A 21028-nucleotide genomic window follows, 5' to 3' on the forward strand; every position below is an offset into this window, starting at 1 on the left:
TAATTTGACACCGTTCTTTGAGAATTTTTAAAAATGTTTTACTGGTAATTATTTTACAAGATCAATAATTAAAAAAAAACATAATATATTAAAATACACTTTAGAAAATATTATGCATTTATTTAAAAATGCAGATTATGCATTTATATGCACAACGAAATTGATCAAAACTATAAAATAATTCGCTAATATAATAATTAATCAGCATGTCAATAACAATTATTTAAAAAGTACGGGCTATTCCATATGAAATCGATCAGTAAAAAACCTCGCATTTTTTTAATACTCTAATTTATACAAGGTGCTGAGGAGAGTGGATTTTCAAAAATATACTATCGAAAGTCAAACGGTTTTCGTACTATTGAGCGACAAATTTAGCGTATTTTATAAAAACAAGCCTCTTTCAGCGCTCAGAACTCTGGAACCGTTTACTGCAGAACATTGAACGGGAGCTCATTTTGAAGCTGACATTTGGTAGATTATGTTAAGAAGTAATCTTTATTTTTATTGTATACAGAGAGACAGATAATCTGATTTTACTTACTTTTAGGCTTTTTGACAATCTGTAAAAATATAAAAAAACATTGAGAAAAAACCTTGCATTATTAAGAGGGATTCGGCAATGTTTGCTTAGTGGCTCGGCAATAAGTTTCGAGGGTATTAAATAAATTATTTTCACACGCCTGGACTTGAACGGCGCAGTACCGCACGAACTGGCCAAGAGATGAAGATAAGCGATCGTTAGGCGTCATTTTACTCCTGAGTTTATGAAAACTTGTGATAAAGCTAATCCAGCTATGCGCTACTAGACGAAACATCACGTGTTTATGTCTTCTGGCCTTGCTTGCCTAGGCTATCTCCCGCCTCACAGTCAGCTGGTTACTTCACGCGCGTACTATTTATTTTCTTTATTTGATATTTTCAATACTTTCTTATCAACGGTGCACCAGTAAAAAATATGTGTTTATTTGTATTTTCAATGCGGAATCTAACCATATATTTTAAAAATATTTCTTGTGGGCAAAGGCGTCTTAATGAAGAAAAATCTAAATTTCTCCATTTCCATAAAAAGTAAGAAAAACTGTTTACATGTCAATATAAACTTTAACTTCTCAGCATCAAAATAAACCATGATTTTGATCACTGGGTGAGAGGTTTTCGGAGCCACAACAGTTTAAAGTTGCTAATTTTATGAAAATACGATAAATTTAAATATTTTTAATTTAAACACTATGAAGTTCTGATGCCTCAAACTTTGCACAAAGCATTGTATCACAGTTGTCAACGGACAGAAAAAGTTTCATTGTATTTAAAAATTGCAAGGTCAATTTTCTCTATATTTCGGTCGATTTGAGATGGAATAGCCCATATGCAAATGCATTAACTTCCTAATCCTAGTTATAGCCATGAATAAATATTTCAATTTCAGCGGAAAGACGATGTGAAGGCTCTGCAATTTTTATCAAAGAGGAGAACAAGAGGCTTGGAGGTCCGTTTGAAGTGGACTTGTACAACAATAAAACACTGGAAGAATGTCAATATCAGTGCCTGCAGGCTGAGAAGTAAGTCTAGCATCACAGTTACTACAATACTTACTGCTTACGGAGAAATTAATTATAATTAGACATATGAAAGGGAATGAAACAATCTCCCAAAGTCACAAAAGACTAAATTAATATAGTTGAAGTAGGAAACCATTCACAGACAGTTGTGAATCATATGATTCCCCGATAACAGTTATCACTATAGGAGTCACTTCTGAAAGTTACAATAGTGTTGGTATAAGACTTTTCGTTGCCAATATAGTAACTTCTCTTTTAAGAAAATATCAGCCATGGTAGCTGGAAGTGGTCCTTCCTAACGTCCCTTTTGTCCTCGAAGGTCTTTCAGTTACCATGCTGTCCATCGAATCAGAAGTTCGTAAGTTTAAATCTGGTCGAGGGCGATAAACCATTAACATGACTTCCTCTAGAAGGGAAGTAAAGCTGGGAGGCCCGTGTCGTAAATTTACGCATATAAGACAATTCTGTCTCTGTTAAAGTGCACTAGGAAAAATTTGGCAGCAATTTCTCGCTCATGTTGAATTTCGACGGTGAAAAACTTACGCCGTTGAAACGTAATTAAATGAAATACTAGACCTAATACTACGTTGTCCCTTTCTGTTTTTTATTGGCCAACAAGAAATTTCGGTGTTTTATTCATTGCAAAAATGCTGACTGCTGATCTGCAGTAATCTCAGAAAGGAAAATACGTATATATGCGTTTCAGGAGTACACTAAGCACGGTCAAAAACATTCGCCTTCAATCCTATTGCAGTGGCCGTTTACTTTCACAAAATCAGTCATTATGTTAGGTCCATAGATTCCGTCCGGCTCAAATTGTACCATTATTGTGAATGTCAGGAGTAAAACACAACATGGAACGTTCGGAAGTGAAAATATAAATTTATAAGCGGGGGCGTACTTCGGGCCTAGTGGGCCCTGGCGGCGCCAAGGTACTATTTTTGGAGACCTGGCTTCGCCAGAGCACTTTTTTGATTTTCACATTATTGTCAGATTTTGCATTTATGAAAAGTAATATATTTTAATTATATTTAAACAATTTCATAGTGAAACCTACTTTGCACATCTAACAACCTCTTTATTTAGATTCGAACCTATGTAGGCTGTTTTCGTCTGACATTCCATAAGTATTCCTGCGGAAATCGTGGTGATTACTATTATTATTATTATTATTATTATTATACTATTCTGATTCTTGCAATTCTGGTGGAGATTAAAGTGTCTAGGTTGGTGCGCACCAAGTCTTTTTACTTCTAAATTTTCTTCTAAACCTAATGGAGAAAACGGAGATTTCAGACGAGTGTCGACCCTATTCACAAATTAACACTATTGCACAATTTCACTACATACCAATATTATCACTATTTTAAACACTACGCGCTAATCACTACGGTTCGGATAAAGTAGCTGTATCAAGATAGGCATCCTTGGTCCGTGCGTTTTCTTTACAAACATTAACTGCTGGGAAGAGCGCTCCCCATCACCTATCTAAAACATCAGTTAATGGACAGTATTGGTTTGTAAACAAGACGCAAGGACCAAGGATGCCTATCCTGATACAGCTGCTTTATCCGAACCGTACAAGTCACTAAATAAATAAGCACTACCCACAAGCCCACCGCCGCACTGTGTGTAATTTAGCGAGTCTAGCCGGCCAAAAATCATTTCTCGAAAACTAATCGCTCAATTTTCATAAAATTTAGTATGTACCTTCAATTACTGAAGTGGATAAGTTTTTAATAATGAAAATGAAAATAACAACTATTTTTACTGAAAATAAAAATAGTAATATTGTAAAAAAATTCGATTCGAGTGAAAAAAATAAATTAATGTTCATAATGTGGAATTAATGTTCATAATGTGGAATTAATGTTCATAATGTGGAATGCACTTAAAATTGAAAGCGTAAGGCGAAGGAATATTGCTACATATCTTACTCGTTCGGACGTCAGACGCATCCCCATCAGAATCTGTATCCTCGCTGCTAGTCTCTCCTTTGACAGCACCGACTAATGGAGGCTCGGAGACAACTGCAGCACTACTATTGAAATCGACCGCAATTTCCTCTTCTTAATTTCTTTACGCTGGTGATGTAAGGGTCCAAAGAAATAAGTAGCCTGAGTAAAAGATCGGTATTTGTGTCTTTCTTGATGTTTTTCTTGCGAAGACTTCTCTGTAAAGTCTAATATAGTATTTGTTCCTCGTTTCCTGGGCTTCCTCAGATAGTTTGCCAGTAAGTATAATAGTGTCCTGTGACCTTCTGTCCATGAGCCAAGAGTTTGTGAAGGATTGTAGGCATATAGTACTATTTGTGCGAGCATAAATATAATTCCCTTGTCTCCCTTGCATACTGTCAAGTGCCCGTTCATCAGTATTGCAAAACCGCATGAAAAAAGTTTCTGATATATTATGTGTAAACGACTTATTAGATTTCCATCTATTCCCGTAATATATGCGAAAGTGGAAACCTCCCTGAAAAATATTCTTGCGGTATTTGCATCGTTTTTATTGCGACTGCTTTGTTTTATCCTGTCAACATGTCATGTCAACATGCCTGAACCTATCCTATCTTCAATGTTTCGCAATAAGTAAAACGGTGGATCTAAATTGTTACAAGATTTTGTATTTCCCTTAATTCTTCATATTGATTTGAGGTCAACTGTAGATCAGTAATCAAAGCGAGATCCTTATTAGGTGACAATTGTTGGTCGTTCCTGCAAAATCAATTTTTACGATTTTTTCCCCCCATTTTGTCGCACGTTGAAGTAATGCAAGTGAAAGTTCTCCTACAATATTGGCCGCATCTCTTTTCCTAGAAGTTCTGAAATTCATATGGGCAACAGAAAGCTTTTCTTCTGGCGATCTTTCTTTAAAATGCGACTAGTTTTTTTTTTTTTTTTTCCGTTTTGATCTTTCGCTCAGTCTCCGAAAAGTTTACGTGGACGTCCTCGAATGCTTGTACTGGCAGAATCAAATTGGAATTGTTTTGTAGTAGATGGCAAAGTATTATATATTTTATTTTCAGATTTTGTATCTTGGTTGAAACATAGCGCATTATATTTTAAGACATTTTTTTTTCATTTCTGCTGTATTTTTCCCACCGTAATCGAATTTTCGAGCATAGAAATTTAATTCATTTTCTTATTGACTGTAAAATGTCTTCAGAGTAATCTTTCAGACCAAAATGTTCAATTATATTTGAGAATTTCACTTTTCTCTCGCTCTTGTTCCACATCTGGAAAACAGCTCTCCGGATTACGGAGCGCATGGTGTCTGAAAATAATTAATAGCTACTCTGTCTGCACCTATTTGCAGAAAAAAATCACGTCGTCGTATTCAGAAAAGTATAATGAATATCTCTACAAAATTTTAACGAGGTGATAGAGGGCTACACCTTTTAAAAGTCACCTCGAAATATATAATAAGGTAAAACTCAAACTCTTTGCATATGTTTATCCAGATACTTATTCTAGACAATAAGATAATTTTTGTCACGAAAATTAGCTTATATGTAAGTACATACCTTCTTATAATATATCCACACTCTGTATTAGAAAAAATACTGTATTAACCTTACCACTTTGCACCATCCAAACACATACTTCGCGCCCGCCTCTGCAGCGTAAATGATCTTATCGCAGACATGCAACTTTCGCTCTGTTGTGAGGGTCCCCTAACAGATATAAGCATCTGTCTACACTTGGATAGTATACTTTGGAGTGTTATAAACACGTCTATATAAGAATTTAGCATTAAAGATAGGGTGTGAAAATTGATTTTTGGCCGGCTAGCTGCTTGAAATTACACACTGTGCGCTGTAGAGAAACGGTTAGAATGCCTGAACATGAAACGAGCGGGTCCGGGTTCAAATCCTGGTTGGGACAAGTTACCTGGTTGAGGTTTTCCCGGTGTTTTCCCCCAACTCATTAAGATCAAATAGTGGGTAACTTTTGGCGCTGGACCCCGAACTCATTTCGCTGGCATTATTACCTTCATCTCATTCAGACGCTAGATAATCGTAACAGTTGATAAAGCGTCGTAAAATAACCAATTAAAGAACTACCCACAGCTTATGGTAAAAGTGAACTGAAAAGTGGAATTTAAAACATGTGTCAAAAAATTTACCAGGATATGAATATGCTCCAGCAGCAATTTCAAAATACGTAAGTTGAGCTACACCCGACTATAGCTTGTATTCTGTTCGGCTTGCATCAGCGGAAGGAGTGGTAGAGAAGAGTGCTCAGTCACAGGCACAATCAGATGAAAGAAGCGAGATTTAAATGTATTTATACATTAAAGTTCTATATCATATTGTTTCACCTCTGATTGAGGTTCTGGCTGATATGTATATCTATTATCAGGCAGTACGTCTCACTTGACGATATGTGTCAGAGGAAAAACAATAATTGTTTGCATGCATCTGAAGTCTGATTAGTGGAATATGTAGCTAATCGGCGATGTATGCATTGGAGAGAGAAAGGAACTGGCCACCCTACCCCATTATCTCCTGGCCTAGTTGCCTCATGAGTTCTGCCTTATTGGTGTTACTTATGAGGTTCAAACCTGTCTTCGGACAGTTGACTAAACTACAACATCAAATTGTTTAGGGGAGAGTCGGGTAGTATCGGACATCGGGTAGTATCGGACAGTGCGTTTCTTTCACCTACCACCATATAGTAGTACCTGAATGACTGGTTACGTTTCTCTATGCGACATCACAGAAACGTAACCATGTCAATCAGGTACTATCATCGTGTGGTAGATGAAAGAAACTCACTGTCCGATATGTATGTATGTATGTATGTATGTATTTATTCACACTGCAATGGGTATATACCCGGTGGCAGTGGTAACTAATTACACTCAATAATGACAATAATAAACGTATTAATTAAAAATACAATTAATAATAATACTAATACTTAATACCAATAAGAATAATAATAATAATAATAATAATAATAATAACAACAACAACAACAGGGAATATACTAAATTAAATGAAACGATCACTTAAAATAACATTTGAAGTATTCTAATTTGTATCTTAAAAGTAAGATCGAACTAAAACCCACGAGTATATGTTCATATCTGCACAAGTACCTTTCAACATTACACTCATTTCGCTGTCAACTCACTCACTGCACTGGAACTACGACACATTTAACTGATTCTATCCTGATTTCACTAACACTTCAAAAACATTTCACTGTTCAAATTCTTTGCACTGCCACTATAAACTATAAAGCTTCACTGACAGGAACACGTTTCACTTACACAGCACACTCCACTGACACGACATACTTCTTCACTGATACAACACACTTCACTGACAACATAATTCTTCACTGATACAACACTTCAATAACAACATATCATTTACACCCTTTAAATACTGTGTATAATTACCGTCTATTAGTAAGGTCCTTAAGCCTATTTTTAAATGCATTTTTGGTTGTTGGTAAAGCCTTTAGTAAGTCTGCAGGTAAAGCATTCCAGTCCCTGATAGTACGATTACCCGATGTCCGATACTACCCGACTCTCCCCTATATGACATACATTTTTCGTATTTTTTTACATTCAACATCAAACATCAGCATCTTCTTAAAAATTCCTTTTCTTTAATTGGTTATTTAACGACACTGTATCAAGCAATAAGTTATATAGTGTCGATGAAATTGGTGATAGCGAGATGGAATTTGACAACATAAGGCCAAGGATTCGCCATGCAATTAACTGATATTCGCTTTATGTTGGGGAAAGCCTTGGAAAAACTCAACCAGACAATTAACCCATGTGGGAATTCAAATCAAGCCTGAGTGCAGCTCTGGATGAGAACGGCAAACGAACCTACCACTTAAGCTATGCCAGTGGTGACCTTAAGAATGTCCAACACTGTACGTCTCCAAGTCAACAATCAAGCAAATCATCAGAAGTGTACCCTCATCGGACTATGATCATAACAAGTGTGGTAGATGGGCATGTAATACTCGGAACAGCAAGATTTTCTAAATTTTCTCGCTTATCTTTTTGACTGTTCAGTTTTTATGTTAAAATAATATAGAATTAGTGAAATAACACACCCCTGAATCTGTGCTCATTAAATCTGAAACACAATGTGTACATTTGCATATATTTCTTGCTCTTACACGAAGTATTGTATTGTGCACTCACAAGAAACAAAAATAAATTAAAGATTACGAAAGTATAATGAATAACAATTGCACATACATTTTACACAACGAAAAACTTAACCATCAACTAATTTATCCTCCTGAAAGTAGCGGTTATTAACTGTTCAGACGCAATAAACAGTGCATACATTTTATCTTTCCACACTCGAGGATGGAGATTGGATGCGGCAGTGCACAGCACAGTAGCACACATGTGAGCGTGGAAAGATAAAATGTACGCACTGTGTTTTATAATGTTAACAGATGAAATTTAAACATTCTATAAGACAAATACATGTTGAATATTACTTCAGCATTTCTGTGTATAGCTTATATGAACTGAAAATAAATATATTACGTTATTTTCTTCAGGTACTTTTGCCGAGCAATTGAATACGATGAACAAACGCATTTGTGTGTTTTATTTGAGGAAGATTCCGTGTCTCAGAAGGATGATTTGCATACAAGCACCAGCCAAACACATCATCTGTACGAGGTGGTCTGCTTAGAGAAACGTAAGTACCTTATATTCCATTTCAAATTATGAAATTACATTGTGCAAGTCACAAGATCCTGTCCCATCCAGTCCAATCCAGTACCTATCATTAATTTCTACTATGTAGAAAATCTGAAATATCCATTGCACTAAAGATACACTCAGAAAGGAAATACTTTTCATTTCCTTTCTTTCTAAATTTCGTACTACATTTTGTTTCTTCAAACAGTTCTAGTGTACAGAGAATATATTGTCTTAAACCTTAGAGGTTTAGATTTTCTTTCACACTAAATTCATCAAAGACAAAGACGAAAATAATGGAGTTAATATTCACAAAATTAATTTTCTTGAATAAATAGTAAAAAATTTTTCTAAGTTATTTTTGACCAATATTTAATTGCTTTTGCATCATATTTCCAAGTTTCTATTTCATATTTCAGTATTTTTAGGGCATAAATGCATGCATATTTCTTCAGTTTTTAGGTAATAAAAATCCGAGCCCTACTTCCGATATTATTAATTATTTATTGAGTAATAATAATTCTAACAGTATATTTTGTTGTTTACTTTCTTTAACCATTTTACCCTGTAAAATATATAGAAGAATAATGCAAACTATTTAATATAGATTTTTATTTTCTACACAGAATACAAAATTAAACGTTTTCAGTTGTTACGGTACCTGACATATTAATTATTGCATTTCTTTATTTAAAGATAATGTATTTTTAATGATACAAGATACAGTCCTTTCAGTGCACAAACAAGAGTGTAATTTGTAATACATTGCTATGTCCTCAGAGAAAGGCGAATTTTCGGACAACTCCCTAACATCTCACCTATTTTCTGATGGCCGGCGCCCAGACACTGCTTTCCAACGTTTCCGTAACAGTCGTCTTGGGGGGGAATTCCACTCAGAAATCACGGGTCGCACATTGAGTGAATGCTTAGATGAGTGTCTACGTCAGGCCAGTTTTCAGTGTCGTTCTGCAGTCTACAGTGATCGGTTCCGAACATGTCGACTGAGCCGCTTCAACCAAAGAGATGGTCTCCGAATCATCTACGATGCAGACTATGATTATTACGAGAACCTCATGAGTAAGTACTCAGCAACATTAACGTCATTTAAATCACCATAATTATATATCTCTTTCAGTTTACATTATGACATCTTGCTGGTTACAGACTTGAAACTGCAGACCTTCAATCCATGCGCAGTTTTCTTTCCCAGCTTGGTTTTCATTTAAATACTGAGTTATAAACATGTTCATTTTTAAATTTGAGTCATTTTGTTAATTTATACTTTGTTTTTTAGTCATTCCTTAACATTTAAAGTTTATTTTGAGAACATTTTGAGTGCTGAAAAATTTGATTATAATGTTATATCTAAACTAATAATACATAATTACTATGACGCTTTCAAAGATGAATTACTATAACTTCTACTCATGGGGATATGAGGAAAACTGAATGAAATAAGTTTAGATTGAAAAACAGAGATAATAATAGACCTACTTCATATTTATAAATTGTGTTTCAATGTCCAATTTTAGCTAGCATGTACAACATATGTTTTAAAATTGAAGTAAATGTGAACTGTGTGCTTCCTATATGTCAGTCTGTCTCTAAAGTGCATTTCATTTCAAATAATTTCACACAAAATCATCAATAATTATTTAATATTGTGCCAGGAAGTTTGAATCTGTTTAAATTGGGATACAAATTCCATATCAGTTGTAAAACTGAGGGAGACAGTGCTCTGACTTCATCCCTAATATTCAGTTGCATATTTCTCTGACACGTTTTCACATCTAAATATCTGACTTGATGTGGGACTATACCAGTACCGGTACCCAGAAAAGTAGGCAGTTATTGAGATTCAGTGAGATTAAATGAAATAAATATTACGGTTTATTTAGCGACGTTCGCAATTGCAGAGGTTATATCAGCATCGTCGGTATGCTGGAATTTTTGTCCTGCAGAAGTTCTTTTACATGCCAGTAAATCTACTGACATGAGCCTGTCGCATTTAAACACACTTAAATGCCATCGACCTCGGCCGGCATCAAACCCGCAACCTCGAGCATAGAAGGCCAGTGCTATACCAACTGCACTACCGAGGGCGTCGAGATTACATGAACAATTCCTTCTTCTATAAACAAAATATATGTGAAGAACAACAGGACGATGTATGAATCAGCTGTCTGTATTAATTACAATATCTTTGGAGTGCAAAAAATGTTCTCAGTGCGAATTCTCATTATCTTAAATACTTCATCAAGTGTCAGAATTTAAAAACTGTTAGTTTCGGTGCTGGCATTAGCACAATTACATACCAATAAAAGAAAATGGGATTTTTTTTGCGATTCTGGCATATATCGTAATATATTATGGAATATTGCTTTTAAGCAGAGCGAAACTATGAAAAATTAACGACTTTGTTGAGAATAATATTTACCGGTAGGATATGTAACTGTAACTGAATTTTTCCAATTTTACTGTTTATTTTTTAATTACTTATCAAATTTAATGATGAGGTTATCTAGCATATATGAAATTTATGATAGCGACATGGTATTTTGGCAAGATTGGTCCAGGAATCCATCATGAGATTATCTGACATTTGCCTTAAAATTGGGGAAAGCATGGGGGGAAAAAATCCCAACCAGGAAATGAACACAAGCAAAATTCGAACCCACACACGAGTGAAGTCTCAGAATATGAGACCCACTTGCTAACTTCTTCTATACCACGCTGGTGAGTTACCATTCTTCATCCTATAGTGAACTATTAAAAGAGCTGGAAATTAAAATAATTGCTGAGAACAGTCATACTTAAAGATGATACCGTAAACTGGGGTTACTTTGAACACAGAGGAAACTTTGAATATTTTTTCAGAAAATCATATTTAGGTTTCTACATGCTGTACTTGTTATAGACGGAGGTAAATTTGGTATGATAATGATGTTATGATAATTTACCTCCATCTATAACAAATGCAGCATGTAGAAACCTAAATATGATTTTTTGAAAAAATGTTCAAAGTTTCCTCTGTGTTCAAAGTAATCCCAGTTTACGGGTCTAAAAGAAATTAAGACAAAAAGAGAACAACAGCTAGAATTCAAAAGATGATAGAAATAATATCGAAACTATTAAATCAGATGAAATAAGTAAAATAACACCATAATCTAAAATGTTAACACAGTGAAGTCGTTAGTTATTTAATCTAAATAACTTAGTAGTTCATCAATAATAACAGTTACTTTTTGTCATTAATTAATGTTTAGAAGTTTCGTTCGATAAAAAACTATTTCTATTTCTATGTTCATTAACTCAAATGATGACTAAACAAGATTTACACAAGAACTCAGTAGAGGTGAATGCAAGTCACCATTGTGTGTAAGTAATAGCTTGCAAATTTTGTTCTTTTAGGCAAAAAGCTTACTTGTATTAATATGCTAACAAACTGCTTTCCATTCATCAATACAATCACCTACCACATTCATTCTATATAACTACTGCACATAATAGCTGTGTTAAATGAAAAGATATTGTGATGGAACGAAAAATAAGATGGGAACCACATTCGAGAGTACTGTACCCAGTTAAGTCGAATTTCTCATTTTACATTACGTAACACATGAAAAAATATAAAAAAATCAATGTAGCTTATTACACCCACTAGGAATTCAAGTCCTTGCTGTATGCCTATTACAAAGTATAGTGAAAATGTATATATTAGATCAAACACCTGCTGAAGAGAACATTCATTTCATTTCCTACAAAATTGTTAATGTTTATTCAGTGCTTATCCAAACCAAAAAGGATGGATGGGGTAGTGTTTTCTTTCTTTGCATAATTAGGAAGAGAGATCATTTTCTATCAAAATTGTGTCACATTACCTAAAATTAACACTCTTAGCATATTAAATATAATGAAAGTCTATATAATTGAAATAGAATTTCTTATTTGTATTAGAATATCCTGAAAATGTGTGTACGGTAATATTTAAAAATGATAAAACAACATTAATTTGAGACATTTTCCACCATCACTCAACACCATTTTCATATTACGACTAATAAGACAGAGCAATTTTCATCCTTTTTTTTATGCCTGCATTTGGAACACCGTGTTCAAAATTCTCCATTGGTGTTTCGTATTTATAAGATTCATTACGAGCTGCATCATGCTGTTTTTCATTACTGGTACAAGTAGAAAATCAAATTTTAAATTTAACTGTGCGATACTCATTAAATTTAAATCAACGTTCGTTAAAATTAAGTAATTTCCACTTTCTTAAACAAGGATTTTTGTATGAAAATGATATGTGCTTCTGTAACAATATTAATGGAATAATGGACAAATTATAAATCCTACATGTTCACAGTAAATGGCAGTTAATCAAGGAATCAACAATATCGAGCAGTTTTGTTTCGCAATGGCAACAATTTATTTTTAATTCAGCTAGGTAATTAAAAAAATACATGAAGTGATGTCCAGAATCTTTAATGTCATGAATTATAAACAATTCTTTTGTTAGTTATATGGTGTGATCTTAGAAACTATTAAGCTACCAGTACCTAAAGAGTTACAGGGAGATTGACCAAATACTGTACTGTACTTGCGGGTCGTCATCATACAAAAAAAATCACATAAAAATTTAATTATAACAAGTTTCTAGTGTTCATATGAAAAGTATTACCAGTACAATGTGAAACAGTGGAAAAGTAGAGATGAAGTGATTGGGTGGATCCCGAAAATATTTCCTCAACCACTGCAGATAAAATTAGAGTAAATGAACAAATATTAACAAATTGTATAAACTTTTGTGTGATTTCTGTTATTTGGAAAATGTATTTTCCAACATATCGTATGTGAAGTAAATGGTAGATTTTTCATCTGGCAATATAAAAATATTTCTAAAAGACGAAGTGTTTGATAAGTTAGGAAGTTTGAATTAAGAGCTTGGTGATGTTTTAAAATATTTGTTGAAGAGTTTCTTGTAAATAGGCACAATGGAAATTATGAATTCCTTGTCACAAATTGTGGGATGCTGTGTGTCTTTCAAAATTGAATTCATTAACATTTGCACTCTCTCGAAAAATGAGGATACCGTCAGTAGAAAACTAGGGAGGCACTTTCGCCAAGACATTAATTAATTGGAAAAACTGTTTCAAGTTCGCTGGGATCCTGTAATGTTGGTACCGTAACTATTGCTGGTTAATTACGATGGAGATCAGTACAAGGAAAATTATTCGAAAGACTAGCGTTTGTAAGCATTTTGGAGATGTGTTTCATAATATTTGTAATGTATATCATTTGTATAAGAAATAAAATTCTCACACTTTGTATTTAATCAATAATATTACGGTATGATTATTGTGATAATGGAAATAAGATTATAATGCATGTCGCACGCAGGAACTGTTTTCAATATTAATTACAGTGCTTTATAAACATATTTCAGAACAAATTCAATAGAAAATACGATTTTATAACAATCAGCTAATTTTATTCGGGAAGTGTGAAAATAATTATTTTTCTCCCTAGTGTTATCTAAGAAAAGTTCTAACCAGGTATTTAAACTCATATTAAGCAGCAAAATATCAGAGTATGAAGGATTAGCAAAAGTTACCTTGGCCTCTAGGTCTGCGATTACAACTAATTTCTGTTGACAAGTTAAAAATATGATGAACATGAAATCACTGTAAAATAAATGCTTATGAATAGCATTTGCTGACATTCAATTAATATGATGACTTTATGAAATGTGCTTAAGTATTTTGATATGAAAAAAAGCCCTGTTATAAGAAAATTTACCGTTGTTTAATCTATATCTTCATGACTAAGTTTTTGAAAAGCATAACAGTGTTTGGTATAAACTTAATGTAAATAATACTTCTGAATATTTTCACATTTATTTATTTATATATGTTTTGAAATGGTGTTAATGATTAAACAACTTCTTGCCTCTCCTATGAGAACTCTTTTATATATTGTATTATTTTTGTCTAACGTAAGGCTTGCTTTCAAAGAAATCTTTACTCGCCATATATACTTGTTATATTTCATTAGTATTCATGTAATCGTAAACATCCTTTACCCAAGCAATTCAATTATGTGGATAGATACATACCGTGTACATTTTCTTTACTTTTACACAACTATATAATGCATGGCAACTACACAGTAAGTTCTAGCATGTTGCATCAAGTAAAAAAAAAAAAATCTATTTTTGGTGTTGGAAACTTGATCTCTCTCTGTCTTACAAGAATATTCGTGCACATATTTCATAATATTGTACATTAGCATTACCTTAGAGCATTGCAAAATATGCCTACAGAAGTTGCATGAACCATTATTTCTGACTACGGGGGAATGAACTGTTTTCAATTAGCCTATAAGTTCTTTCAGCACTGCAATTCTCTACAGACATTATTTGTTATTAAATGAAAGAAGATCAAAATGGAAGTACTTTCCACCACTGAATGTCAAGCCTATTTAAGGTTATGTTTTGTTCTTATTCATGTTTCAGTGAGCATGATTAAGGCTGGTTTCTGTTTTGTAATTATAGCTTATAAAATACCAACAATAGATACAGTAACATTAAAGTGCTAAATTATTAATTGAAAATCCAACAGAGTTGATATTTCATCTTATTACAGCACAAAGGAAATCAGCCTACATCCATTACTTTATTGAAAAACTTGCACGTCCACTTTTCAATGAGAAATTTGTAGTGAAAGTAAAAGACCACCTTCAAAATGGTCTACTGCAATCTTAATCACCTTTGCACACATCACACTCATTAATTTTTTCTAGCTCGCTATATAGATGGGGATGGAACAAATTTACGTCCTGACCATTTGGGACAAGATTCCAATCAACATGGGAGGCCTCCACACAATAGCTTAGGTATGGTGACTTGCATTCTGCATGAAAATCCCAAATATATGTATTAGAATAGCTGATACAGCAAAAATTATACCAGAATGGCGTAAATAACAGTATCAAAGATTTAAAATAGTTCAAATTATAATTTGATCTGTTAAATTAACAAGGAAGCTAGCTAGATTGCAATGGTTGCAGCCCCATAAATGGTGGTAGATATATATATAAAACAACAGAATGATGAAAACTATTTGTACATTAAGGTTTTACAACAAAATCACGATTATTAAAAAGAGTTAGCGTATTTACTGTGGCAAACGATAATTAAAGCAAATCATATGTGTAGAAAACAACATTTATTTGTTTAGAAATTTCGATATTTCCAGACATGTTGAACAATACAATAAAATTCTTCAAAAACTTACTATGAGTAAAAATAAGTTGTCGTTTAGCTAACTGTCCGACAACAGGTTGGAACCTAAGTGACACCAATAAGGCATCACTTATGAGGCAACTAAGCTAGGAGATAATGGGGTAGAGTGGCCAGTTCCTTTCCTCCTCCATTGGATACATCGCTGACATATTTCACTAATCAGACTTAAGATGTACCAAACAATTGTTCTTCCTCTAACACATATCAAGTGAGACGCACTGCCTGTTAATAGATCTACATATCATCCAGAACTTCAGAGGTATAACAATAAGTAACCAAACATATTTTCGGAAAGAAGAAAGCCAGTTATTGTAGTAAATCTTCATGAACATGCTGTATATTTTCATGTACCAATATATATAACAGTACATAGTTTAAACGCAATGATAAAAACATTAAACTTTTTGGTTTATTTCATTAAAACAAATTATTCAAATTTTCATATTTTGAATAGGGGGAAGAAAAATGGGCAACCTACCTGTTGGTAAGAGCTAGTCTCATTGTCTTTCGATGGAGTCGGCCATAGCTTTGAATTGCTGGGTGTTTATACAGACCGTACATTACATGATGCAAAAAAAAACACACACGATTTCAAAATGTATGAATTGAACTATAGTTCACATCAGTGGTGTATTTCTTGACAAAAAGCGCCCTGGCTCTGGGATTTTGGTAGTACCAGAAATCATCGTCATCATTGTCGTCATCATCACCACCACCATCAACATCACCACCACCACCACCACCATTATTTCTGCAGGAGTACTTGTGGAATGTCAGACGAAAATACATGAGTTTGAATCTAGATAAAGAGGTTGTTAGGTCTGAGGAGTAGACCTCACTATGAATTTGTTTAAATATGAATAAAATAATATGACTTTTTATAGATGTGAAATTATTTTGACGATAATATGAAAATCAGGAAAGTTCCCTGGCACTGACTGGCATCGAAAAATAGTACCTTGGTGCCGTTAGGAGCAGCCAGTCCTGAAATACACCCCTGGTTAACATCATACAGAAGGAGAGTATTATATACATATTATAACTAAAAACTTAAATCCAGTATACCAGTATATAGAATATAGTAAATATAGTATAAAAATGCAGATACTTGAAAATCCAAATACTGGTATAATATTTTTAATGAAACAGTACTAAAAATGACGGTTTAAATTACAAGTAACTCAAAGCAATAAATAATTGATTAAATGGCGATCTTACTCGTGTTAACATGAGTAAGATCGCCATTTAATCAATTATTTATATTCAAGTGTTAAAAGTGGTGTACGAAAGATTCAACATGGATTATCAAAGCAATAATATTAGAAACAAGAACTACTTTATTTTATTATAATGACAATAATTGATTCCATTTTTTAAATTGTTTCAATGAAAAATATTCTGAAATATTCTAAGATAAAGAAGAAACCTGTAAAAGAGAACTCTCAATGTTTTATTAGAAAAAAAAAAAAACAAACAAATATTTTAAAATTAAAAGTCTTCATATCCAGGTAATCATTAGTGCGGCATTGACTGAGGCCTTCGTGAAGGGTTAACAAAACTACATTTCTTATTTCTGAAGTAAAAGTCAATCAACTGAAAGAATATGTAAGTGGGTAGGTGAGTAAGGAAAAAAAATAAATAATTTAAACAAGTATTAGTTTAACTTAAAATATATTACACCAATTATTACCTGTGTATTTAATTTCATAGTGCCAATGATAATTTTTTTCTGTCAAAATAAATTACTGTGGTGAATTAAAATTGGACAGTAGCCTGTGATAATGTAAGTACATTGGTAGGTATTACTGCATGCAAAAAATGTTCTTAATTTTTAATATTACGCTCCAAAACAATCTAGCAGTTTCCAAGCATGAATAATACATGTATGTATGTACATTCATTTGGTTTATAACATACACAGCTACTGTATTGGAACAGATGACTGGTTACAAACGAAATGAACTGGATTTGTGATAAACTAATTCGAATTTTCATAATTAATTCTAATTGCTACGTTGGTTCACGTTATTTATGAATTCTTTCAACATCCGAAAAGCAATTCATTTTACCACTGGGGGTACAAAGAACATTCAATCCTTTGATTGTGGTATGTTGTTGCTAAAATACACTCGGGGACAAAAAAAACCGGACACTTTAATATTTGCTGGTATTTTGCAAAACGTTATCTTCTCATACAATATTATGGTAGTCATCTGTTGTTATAGAGACGTGTATACATTGTTGATTGTTTTTTGTTTTATAAACAAGCCATTACAACCAAATATTCCTATTTTGCTTTCGGAGTCTCAGCTATAACAATTTTGTCTCAACCATTTTGTGCTTCATTATCGTTATCATTCGTTATTTCTTTATTTTTACATTTTCTGAGTTTAAGTGGGGTTGTAACATTTGTCTTAAAACAAGATGCGACCTTAAGATGTGGCTCGAGCTGTAGCCCTTTACGATGATGGACGCAGTGTACGTTACATTGCAAATGTTATGAATATGGCTAGAAGCACAACCCATGATGCCATAAAACGGTATAGAGAGACCCTAGAATATACCAGAAGACCAGGTTCGGGTCGTCCACGAGCTACAAATCCAAATGAAGACAGATATATGGTGTTGAGAGGTCTTAGGGAGCGCAACCTGCCAGCTACTAGTGTAGCCCAGCAATTTGTTAATATGCATGGACGCCCAATTTCGGCCAAAACAGTTAGAAGGAGGTTGAAAGCAAGTGGACTGATATCAAGTAGACCTGCAACTGGTCCCAGACTTCTCAGGATGCATCGAGTTGAAAGACTGCGTTTCGCAAATGATCACAGGGATTGGAGAAATGTACAGTGGAGCTGTGTTCTGTTCACCGATGAGTCGCGTTTCAATCTGTGCTCACCTGATGGACGTGAAAGAGTTTGGAGAAGGAGGGGAGAACGATTTTCACAGTGTTGCATTTCCGAAAATGTGCCGTATGGAGGTGGTGGAGTGATGGTTTGGGCAGGAGTGTGTACGGATGCTGGTACAGAGTTGCTTTTTGTTGAAAATGGAAGACTAACAGCTGATAGGTATATAAATGAATGTTTGGCTGATCATGTTGTGCCATTTGGCCAATTTGTAGGCGATAATTTTGTTTTAATGCATGATAATGCACAGCGCATATTGCCCATGCGGTCGGAGATTATCTCCAAGAAGTGGGAATCCATGTTCTTCCATGGCCAGCAAGGAGTCCAGACATGAACCCAATTGAACACGTGTGGGACATGCTGGGACGGCGTGTTAAGAATAGACAACTGAGACCAGAATCGTTACAAGAGTTGAGGCGAGCACTTGGCGAAGAATGGGAACTTATTCTTCAAGAAGACATTGCTAACCAAATTGAGAGCATGCCAAGACGTATGTATGCAGTTATTCAAGCCAGAGGGGGTAATACCCGTTACTAAAAAGAGTTTTTAATGTTTAAGGCACCATAAAATGAAAAAACAGTTAGACCAAACGATGCCATAGTTATACGCCCTTTGTAATTTTTTGTAAATTTTCTCATCAGAGATTTTTTTTTTTCAAATGTTGTCGTATAAGGTGCTAAATGAAACATTATTTTGTTTAAATGGGTTTTGTATCATTTTGAAATAATTGGCAACAAAATACAAGCAAATATAGAATTGTCCGGTTTTTTTTTTTGTCCCTGAGTGTATTAAATTTATTAATCTGTGTGTTACTCATAAGTGTTATGTACACGAATAAATCTTAGTATGCAAACAACTTAAAAATGATATCTGTGTATAGGTGGCGGCGGCACTGGCAGCTACGGTGGAAGCTATGGAGGCAGTTATGGGGGCAGTGGTAGTTATGGAGGAGGTGGCAGTTATGGAGGATCAGGTGGAGCGGGCTATGGTGGATATGGAGGATCATATGGAGGGAGTGGGGGAAGTTATTCAGGAGGCTATGGAGGAGGAGGGGGAGGAGGCGGTGGCAGTGGAGGATATGGAGGAAGTGGCTATGGTGGACACGGAGGTTATGGAGGAAGCAGTGGTTATGGAGGCAGTGGCCATGGAGGATATGGCTCCGGGTATGGAAGTAGTGGGGTAGCAGGAGGGGTAGCAGGAGGGGGAGGCGCAGGAGGAGCAGGATATGGAGGAGATAGCTTCTACGGAGGACAAGGTGGGCCCAACAGGCCATTCTCAAGGTGTGATGAAGGCGACAGTTTCAGACAGGTAAGGAGCTTTTGTTTTTCTATGTGAAATATCTAGACTTCGTTCCATAATGTCTGACATTTCCAGCAGAGAGAGGGAGAGAAAAGGATAATTGCTATTGGCCTATGACAGAGGTCTCATTCCACACTTATCTTGAAGTTGGGTGGTATGAAGCGTTCTATCTTCTCCCAACTTCAAAACCAGTGAAGAATGAGACCTCTGCCATTGCCTGAAAAGCAATCATCCTTCTTCCTCTCCCTGTCGGCAATATTTATGTCGATGAAAGAGTAATGGAACGGAGAAAAATTCTCTCCGGCATTGGGATTTGAACCCGGGTTTTCAGCTCTATGTGCTGAGGCTTTATCCACTAAGCCACACCGGATACCACCCCGGCATCGGACAGAATCATCTCAGATTAAGCTCCAACTCTTGGGTTCCCTCTAGTGGCTGCCCTCTGCACTACGTCATAGATGTCTATGAACGTAGAACCGAAGTCCACACATGTGCTGAGGTGCACTCGTTATGAGTGACTAGTTGGCCGGGATCCGACGGAGTAAGCGCCGTCTTAAATCACGAAGTGATTTACGCATATCATATATATTATTTTAATGTACCGAAGTACATATGATATTTCCATGCAGATATTCTGCGTCATCATACGATGAAAGAGTAATGGAACGGATCCCGGCCAACTAGTCACTCATAACGAGTGCACCTCAGCACATGTGTGGACTTCGGTCCTATGTTCATACACATCTATGATGTAGTGCAGAGGGCGGCCACTAGAGGGAACCCAAGAATTGGAGCTTAATATGAGACGATTCTGTCTGACGCTGGGGTGGTATCCGGTGTGGCTTAGTGGATAAAGCATCAGCACGTAGAGCTGAAAACCCAGGTTCAAATCCCGGCGCCAGAGAGAATTTTTCTCCGTTCCATTACTCTTTCATCATATGACGATGCAGAATATCTGCATGGAAATATGATATGTACTTCGGTACATTAAAATAATAAATATTTATGTCGCCTGTGATACATTATGAAACGAAGTATAGTAAAATGTCTTTGCGCTACTCAAGTGCTACTGTTTTATAATCCATCATTTTTCACATTATTACATTTCATGTACAGATACATGGACAGTAAACTTTCGATTATATGTTTCATCATTGACAGCTGTCACGGAACTATTTGGTACTAATGAGAGCATTAACACTCCTGAGTAAATATATTTTTAAATTATATAACTTAGTCAAATTTACAAAAAATGTACAAATCACGAATTA

The 21028-nt window shown here is 34.8% G+C and overlaps 1 protein-coding gene across 3 annotated transcripts in view; it reads left to right on the plus strand.

The window, feature by feature from the left end:
- nompA (no mechanoreceptor potential A) overlaps window positions 1-21028 on the plus strand; it is a 111271-nt gene that overhangs the window by 65045 nt on the left and 25198 nt on the right. For 2 of the 3 annotated variants that reach the window (XM_069836958.1, XM_069836957.1), the window contains exons 6-10: window positions 1430-1562; window positions 8108-8250; window positions 9033-9329; window positions 15057-15149; window positions 19339-19766. In XM_069836958.1, coding sequence (XP_069693059.1) covers window positions 1430-1562; window positions 8108-8250; window positions 9033-9329; window positions 15057-15149; window positions 19339-19766 — 1094 coding nt within the window. The remainder of the gene's footprint in view (window positions 1-1429; window positions 1563-8107; window positions 8251-9032; window positions 9330-15056; window positions 15150-19338; window positions 19767-21028) is intronic. The other variant, XM_069836959.1, reaches the window with a different exon arrangement.

This window comes from Periplaneta americana, chromosome 10 (genome assembly GCF_040183065.1).
Source record: "Periplaneta americana isolate PAMFEO1 chromosome 10, P.americana_PAMFEO1_priV1, whole genome shotgun sequence".
Classification (NCBI taxonomy): domain Eukaryota; kingdom Metazoa; phylum Arthropoda; class Insecta; order Blattodea; family Blattidae; genus Periplaneta; species Periplaneta americana.